The sequence below is a fragment of the Lissotriton vulgaris genome, chromosome 2_1, assembly GCF_964263255.1.
Source record: "Lissotriton vulgaris chromosome 2_1, aLisVul1.2, whole genome shotgun sequence".
In the NCBI taxonomy this organism is placed as follows: Eukaryota; Metazoa; Chordata; class Amphibia; order Caudata; family Salamandridae; genus Lissotriton; species Lissotriton vulgaris.
Window position 1 is genome coordinate 177,209,011 of NC_141687.1, and position 8,138 is coordinate 177,217,148.

At 42.2% G+C, this 8,138-nt stretch overlaps 1 protein-coding gene across 2 annotated transcripts in view; it reads left to right on the top strand.

Moving 5' to 3' along the window:
- LIMK1 (LIM domain kinase 1) overlaps window positions 1-7,482 on the top strand; it is a 273,836-nt gene extending 266,354 nt beyond the window's left edge. For both annotated transcript variants that reach the window (XM_086954687.1, XM_086954686.1), the window contains 2 exons: window positions 2,177-2,334; window positions 2,767-7,482. In XM_086954687.1, coding sequence (XP_086810813.1) covers window positions 2,177-2,334; window positions 2,767-2,929 — 321 coding nt within the window. In that variant the 3' untranslated portion in view covers window positions 2,930-7,482. The remainder of the gene's footprint in view (window positions 1-2,176; window positions 2,335-2,766) is intronic.
- The last annotated feature ends 656 nt before the right edge of the window (window positions 7,483-8,138 follow it).

The following is an 8,138-nucleotide window of genomic DNA, read 5'->3' on the forward strand; positions in this document are numbered from 1 at the left end:
AGTAGAGTAGAGTAGAGTAGAGTGGAGTGGTGCGGTGTATACTTAAGTGGCATATGGTGGAGTGGCAAAGAGTGGAGTAGCGTAACAGTAGAATAGAGTACACTGCAGTGATGTACAGTTGAGTGCCATAGAACGGAGTGGCACAGATTGGAACAGCGTACAGTGGAATAGTGTAGAGTGCAGCAGCGTATAGTGGAGGGGCGTACAGTGTAGTGGCATACACTGCACAGTGTCGTATAATGGAGTGGCGTAGAGTGTAATAGCATACGGTGGAGTGGTTTAGAGTGTTTACAAGTAGAGTGGAGCGTGGTAGAGTGGAGTAGCGTAGAGTGCAGTGGTGTACTGTAGATTACTGTAGAGTGTAGTAGTGTATAGTGTATTGAAATAGAATGGAGTGGTATTGAGTATAGTAGCGTAGGTCAGGAGTGGCTCGTGCAGGTAAGAGCAGTGGGGCAGGGTGGGGGGGATTCGACAGACTAAGATGAAGCAATATTAAATAAGTAATTAATTTTCCCTCGTCATCTGTCAAACCCGCTTCCCCCAGCTCACCGTTCTTACCTGCACGGACCACTCCTGGCATAGATTGGAGTGGAGTGGCATAGAGTAGAGGGGTGTACAGGGAAGTGTGGTGCTTGAAGCAGATGTAGTGTTAAAGTGGGTGAACATGTGTAGATGTAATGTGCAAGGAATATGCATTATGAGGTGTAAATGTAAATTTTTGGTATTAGATGTAAATAGTGCAAGCAGTGTTTGAGTTATAAGTGTTAAAGTGCATAGTAATATATTGTGTTGCTGTAACTTTGAGGTATACCACAGTACATGCCAACTATAAGGCCGTATCTGTTTGCCTAATGGCTGTCCTTCCAAAACGTAAAAGGCAGCCATGTAGTTTTTTAGCACGCTTTCGCTGCGTTCTGGGCTAGGGCCTTATATATAGGTAAGTATTAGGTTTTATTGTTGTTCCTGATCTATTAATACTTTAGGAAAGTGATAATAGTTAGAGAAATCTATTTATAATTTTCTATAAATCTTTCCAGCAGTTTATGGAGAACTGCACATTAAAAAAAAAAAAGTAGTGATGTAATTTGTTAGTATTTCCGCAGTACTTCATAGACTTTTTTTTAGAAGATATAACTATGTTCAAAAGTGAAAATACACTGTAGTACACTACATAAAGTATAGTGTAGTACAGTGCATTTTAAATTTTTAAAGAAATTATGATTTGTTTTTAAGTACGGTATTCCGTACAGTAAAAGAAAAAAAAATATTTATAAATACTTTCACCTCCCGATTTCCACTTTAATAAAGTGGTAATAGATAGGAGAAAAATATCAAACCTAATGCTTACGTATATCTAAAGGTGTAACGCAGAACACAGCCAAAATACACCTAAAAACAACTTGGCAGCCTTCAACTTTTGTAAAGGCAGTCATTAGCCAACCGTATAATGCCTTGTCATCTCAACGTACCGCAGTACTTCTGTGAAATACCACAACATTTCGTGAAAGTACTGTCACAACAGATATCACTAAGTTAAAATGCCCTATAACGTACCAAATACTTATCCTACTTAAATGTAGTACGCAAAAGAATCATCAATCCTGTCGAATTTTATAGAAATCCGACAGGCATTTGCCCGCTACGAGTGGGTACAAAGTCCATGGAAAAATGTATTGGTGCCCAAAAGTGTATTGTCTCCCCCTCACCCCACTATCCTTTTTCTTTGCTCCCCTTGACCAAACACCTCAACGCCAAACTTTCCATTTTCTACCAATGTAGAAAAAGCAATGGGTCTGGAAAGCTTTGTGGAGATTGGTCAAATGGGCGCAGAGTTATTAATGGTGAAAAATCTGAGGAATTTTTATCTTCATTTTCTACTGTATCACTGTATGGAAGTCCTACATCACTGTGCCATGAATTCTATCCAGTCTAAAGTAAACCACATTTACACACAATCTATGTGCCAGCACTTTGTGAAAACACTTTGAATGAAGAACCACTGTTCACAGGGAACACTAAAAATGCACATTTTGTTTATCATTCATTAACTGAAAGCTTGTTGTGGGCTGTCCTATTTGATAGAAAACATATTTTTAATATTTTCTTTTATTTTTAATTACTTTGTTGGTGAATTGTGCATGCCTTGGGTCATGATTCCTATCTCTTTATCCACCAGATCATTGGACGGGTAAGTGCTGATCCAGATTACCTTCCCAGGACCATGGACTTTGGCCTGAATGTACGAGGTTTCCTGGACCGCTTCTGTCCTCCCAGCTGTCCACCCAGCTTCTACCCTATTGCCGTCCTCTGTTGTGATCTGGACCCTGAAAAGCGGTGAGGAGCTGGCATAAAGACTGTTTCTGTTTTCTTCACATGGATTTCAGTCCACACCTGTTGTTGCTCCTCGAGTTTTTACTGCAAACAAGCCCTGAGGTTCCGCTATTTTCAGTGCTGTTTTAAGTTTGTAAATTTTTGCTAACAACACAAAATTTACTAAGGAAACATCACACAAGCACTGAGTCAGTAAATGCTCTTTTTTATACTTGCAAAAAATGTTCGCAAACATAGATTGTCGTGAACGTTAATGGTCCAACTGACCACCATAGCCTGGCGCACAGACTGTGTTGCTCGGACCTCTGTTGCAGGTTATGCAATTTCGGTCTTCTTTGTGTAGCGTATGGTTTGTTTGTAGTATATATGTTTTGTTTAGAGCATGTTTAATATATCTTTCCAAGTTCTGTTCTCATTCTTCGTTCTCTCTCCTAGGCCTTCCTTTGTAACCCTGGAGCGATGGCTTGAAAACCTCCTCATGCACTTGGAGATTAACCTCCCGCTCGGCTCCCAGCTGGAGCAGCTGGCAAGGCAATTTTGGGAAACACATAAGCGTGGTGAGAGTGACCTTGCTGTACATCCTGAAGTTCCCGACTGAAGAAGTGACGGATACTGAAGTCGAAGAATGGAAAAGCTCGGGGAGCAAGAGAAATAGACAATGGAAAGAGAGCACTCGGAGAGCCGGGCACAGACACTTTAGCATCCATAGGCCCCCTGATCTCTGCTAATCTCACAGACTGCCCTCACTCTCTGTTCTGCGTGATGGAAAGAGACCTTCCTTGCACGTGACCTCTGAAAACCCACCTCACCCTTAACTAGGGCCTGAGGTCCTTCACCAGCAGAGGTCAGACACAGCCAACACCAGGAATCCTACCCAAGACCTTTGTCCAGATTGGGCAACCACATTTCAAAATGTGTTTTGAGACTTTGAAGGAGAATGCTTGTGAAAGGGAAATGCTTGTGGTAAACTCAGATCAGTGCATTACAGTCCGGCTAGGTGCCACGTATGGGCCGCTCTTCAAACCCTGCATTCGGGGGATGGCAGCCTCCTGGTGTCAATGGACAAGTGTCTTTTTTTTCCAAAGCAAACAGGGTGATACCAGTCTCAAATCTCTTGTAAACTCCTACTGATGTTCTGCAGTACCTCGAGAGTTTAACATACTCCACATTCAATGTCTCTTTTGGGTGGCTCAACCCTCAGAGATGCGGTAGTGACACCGCCAATGTTCAAGGACCCACGCACTCCAGTGTGAGGAACAGTCTTCCATTAATTTAATGGGGGGGGGGGGCTAGCCCAGAATGGTTCTTTCTAGCATAGAGTAGAAGCAACCGTTTTCCTTTCTGGACCACTAGAGCCCTAGAGGGAAGGATGTCCCCTTACAAAGTGGGGAAGATCTTGCCTTTGACACCTCTGTGCTAAGAGTTGTGAGGTTTTTAAGGGAAAATATGTTGATTGGTCCCTGTGATTTAAGTCCATAACCTCTGTGCCTCTGGCCTGTGAAGAAGCATCATGTAACTGAGCAGGGCAACCAGCTCCTAGCCACGCTTGCATTGGCTGTCCCATACCAGACTGGATGAGGGAACTCTACCTTGCTCACCCTTGGGCTGTGCAGTCCCATGATGAGACTAATAACCCTGGCAAACCCCTAGAGCGGGATGTGCAATCCAGCACATGCAAGACCTGACCTCGTGGCACGAACTGCACCAATATGTCGCAAATTGAACCAAGTTTGCATCTCATTTCCATTGGTTGTCTCATTTATGAGCTAGCGGGTATAGCCATTAAGTAACATTACACAGGGGGCACCAAAGGTAAGATTGCTTGCTACCTACCTGACTTCCAAAGGAAAACATCTCATAACTTAGTGAAGAGTCTATCCCTAGGAGCTCCAACATGGGTCATCTAAACACATACAATTTCAGAATCCCCACGCAGACCAACCCGGAACTCATCACCAAAAAACACATCCGGGAATTCACCCCTTAAATCCTAGGATGGAATATTCCATCAAATGGTGAGTGTTAAACTGCTATGAGGCTCTTTGGGATCTAATGTTCCATTACTTGGTAAGTAGGACTGACCAGAAGAGGGCGAGCGATGGAATATCCCAAGAGATGGCATATGTGCATCTGGACGGCTCCCTGGGCAGAACAGTCTGTTAAGGTAAGGCGAGTATTACATGCCCTGGGACTGTATGGCTGTCCACACACTACTTCTTCGCCTGTAATCCCAGGGTTTGGTCGCTTGGGTGCCTCTCTTTGTGATCAGTTTCCTGTCTCCTCTCTGGGTCACATTAGCCAAAGAGAGAGTCCTGTCGACACTGTGGAGACACCAAGCCTGTCTCCTCCTCTGAAAATGTCTTGAAATAGGAGTGAACACCTTCAAATACCCGACAGTATGGTAGGCCTTTTAATGGGGAAACCAGTGAAACAAATGTCAATGTCCTCAAACAAAGCAACAGTCCCAAATTCCAGTTGTTGGTGATTATTAGAGATTAAGGGCAGGGTAAAGAGAATAGTTTTTTCTCTTCACTGGTTGACCCCTTTAAGGACCCAGAGTGCTTCACCCCCAGGCATTGATTCAAATTGCAGTCATGTCCAACTACAGAGGATTCCTATGGAGCAGCTTAGACCATCTGTGGAAATCTGGCAGCTTAAGGAAAGGGTACACTCTGGGTAAAAATCTCAAATTCTAAGGACAGCTCACACTTTTGTTATATATATCGTGTGTCTCACACATGTGCCCTGTGGTGGTACGCTTCTGTTTGTAAATATTTATGTGTACATTTGGAGTGTGAAAAGTCGGCTGTAAATGTCTTAGCTTGTCAGTAAAAGTTTGTCTCTCCTGCCACAGGAGCGCCAGAGGGCCTCCTCGCCCTTGTCGCAAGGTACAGGAGAACATACGACCAAACTGTCGCACAGGCAGAACGAGCAGATCCACAGTTCAAGCTCCGTGTTTTCGCCAGGAAATGGATCACATAGATCCCTTCTTTAAAGAAGCCTATACTGTGACCTCACACATCAACCCCCACAGCGGAAGCTCGTGTGCTGTCACCTCAAATACAAATACCTTGCAGCACAAGCTGTGTTGTCACCTTACCCACAGACACGGCACAGCCCATGTGCTAACACCTGACCCAGAAATTCCATGCACCACCAGAAAATGTACTGATACCTTACATTAGCTAACGAGCTGCACACGCCCATGCACTGGTACCTTAAATCCAAGCACGGTGCAGCTCGTGCTGTCACCTGAGTGTCTCCCTAGCATTAGAGGCTTGTTAGTTGTTATCCTCCGGTGCTGTTGCTTATCACACACTCACCGTTTCTGCGACTCTTATAAACGCATATCTACAATTTTAGACCTGTGGAATATGTATGCATAGGTTGCATGCTTTCACATTAACACTGCTGGTACGCTCATTTAAGGTGGATATATGACTTGCACACACACAGACCACTTCTGTATAATTGCCAACATTTAGGAGTATCTAAGAGGAAAATTTGCAGATCAAAATCAAGCAGATTTAATTTCCCCATGAACTTGCATTGGAATGGATGAAATTTTTGGCAGGAGAAATAAATATAATAAAATTTCTCCTTAAAGAAAATCAGCATCACTCAACTTTATCGGGTCTATTATCATGCGTGATGCAGTGTAAATAATGTGCAGGCAGTGGCTACATTGCCCCACTTGTGCTCATGCAGACCCAGTCATTCACTCAAGAAAAACTGACAGTAGCATATTAATTCGGACCATTTTGCACCCCCCCTCTCTTTTGAAGAGGGACATGAGACCAGACAAAGCCTATGGTGGTTTCGAAAAGGTTTCTCCTAGAAAAAAAAGTTCCTTTGAGTTTCCTACTAATGCCTGGATAATTTTATGCCAGATTAATTTGGATAAAAGCAATCCTTTTGTACCATAAAAACATATAAATTAAAAAATAAATATGATGGCTAAAGTCACAGTTTTGATTTCTGGGCCACACACTGTTAGGGTTTTCATTTAACAATCAATTCTTGGAGATGTGGTCTTGTTTCACTTTAATTGATCCAACTGGACTAAATTACAATATAAAACCCTGGAATAGTTTTTGCCAGAATTCCATAGTGGACGAGTCGTGTGCTATACATATTCACATAACCTTGCATAACTGGGCTGGACACATGGTATTAAATCTAACCTTAAGTTGTCTGGTCACCTACACTTGCGAACCTAGGCTCATGCCAGTCAATCTCAAAAACCTTTTGAGTTTAAGGGAGTCTCAATCTTAGAAATCAAAAGAATTCTACTAAAATGTCTTCCTTCCAGCCAACTCTCACACTTCTGGTTCTTTTACCCAAACTTCTTTGAAGCCAGGAGTGATTCTTTGCCAAACCCTCAACTACCATTTGGGGCTAGGACACCGCTTTGTAAATACATGTAGTAAATATCAAATAAATATTAGGTCTAGCCAAGATTTGAGAGTTCCAATAGGGTAAATAGGGAAAAAACATCTGGAAGATTTGTTGAGTCCTCTTGCCATGAGTAGGAGGAGCAACATTGTTTTTTGGAGAGAGGAAGTCAAAACATCATACATTTTAAACAAGAACTGGAAATAAATAAAAGAATGCTAGAAAGATGATGAAAGTTGGTAAAAGTGAGCAAAGCTCTCGAATTCTACAAACCACTTGTCTGTGAAGGTGCATTTTCTGATCAGCCACTCTGGGGGTCAGCGGGGAGCCCATAAAGGGGGTTATTCGCAACAACGTTTTGCCTGTGCCACAGGAAGCCTACACGCTTTTTCCATACACTGAACCTCCTTGGAACTAAGAGGTGCCTTGCTTTTAACCTTGCACTGTGGGGACAACACATGCTGATGGATTGGTTTCCTGCAGTGCAAGGCTTTTTCATAATCTCTTTATTTGGGTTATGTTTATGCAAAATGAAAGAGAAGAATACGTTATTTTTTCATGCCGCTCAGACAGCCGAAAGTTGCCATTTCGCTACTTGGCCTCCGTTCGTAATTACAGGAAGTTAATTCAAACTGTGAAGCGCTGTTAGCGCACTTTGACCTGGAAGTAACCACAATGATAATCAAAGAGCTGGGAAGGGTAACTTTTGTAATGTAATTTAAGTTCAGAGAAATAAATGCTACTTTTCCCAACCTTCCTGACGTGTGGCGTCTGCTTTATCTGAGGGGTAAATATGGAACTCTACATGCACATGGCTGAAGTGGTCAGAATACCTTGAATTCAGTCCTGTTCGACTTTTGTGTCTTAAATGTTAGTTGTTTTTGGCTGGTCAGGGCCCTGTTATGTAATGTTTCTTTTTTTTTTTTTTTAATACACAGTTAACTTATTTCAGCTTAATACGGACCTCTTAAAAGTAACTGTATCGTGTGTATTCCATTGCTTCCAGTGTGTAACCACTCCCATCAGATGTGTAGGTTTGCTTTTTCCGTAACTGCGTTCTGATTCATTGAGGTACCATGTCATTCTATGTAATCCCTCACATGAGATTGCTTGACTCTTTCTTTTTTATTGAATTTCTGAACACATTCCTGGGTTGGTTCTTGATATATCTTACATTCAGAATGAAATCATTATTTCCCTTCTGCATTTTCAAAACACAAGTTTATCCTTGGTACATTTCCAATGCTATGCTTAGCTAACGTGTTTCACGATTTATCCCACTTCTTTAGGGCTAAAGAATCTAGTTATACACAACATTTTGGAAAGTAAGTTACCAAAGTGTTTCGATCATATTATTCAAAAAATCAATACACCGTTAATCTATAGGTCTCCTATTTTTGTGCAACAGTGAT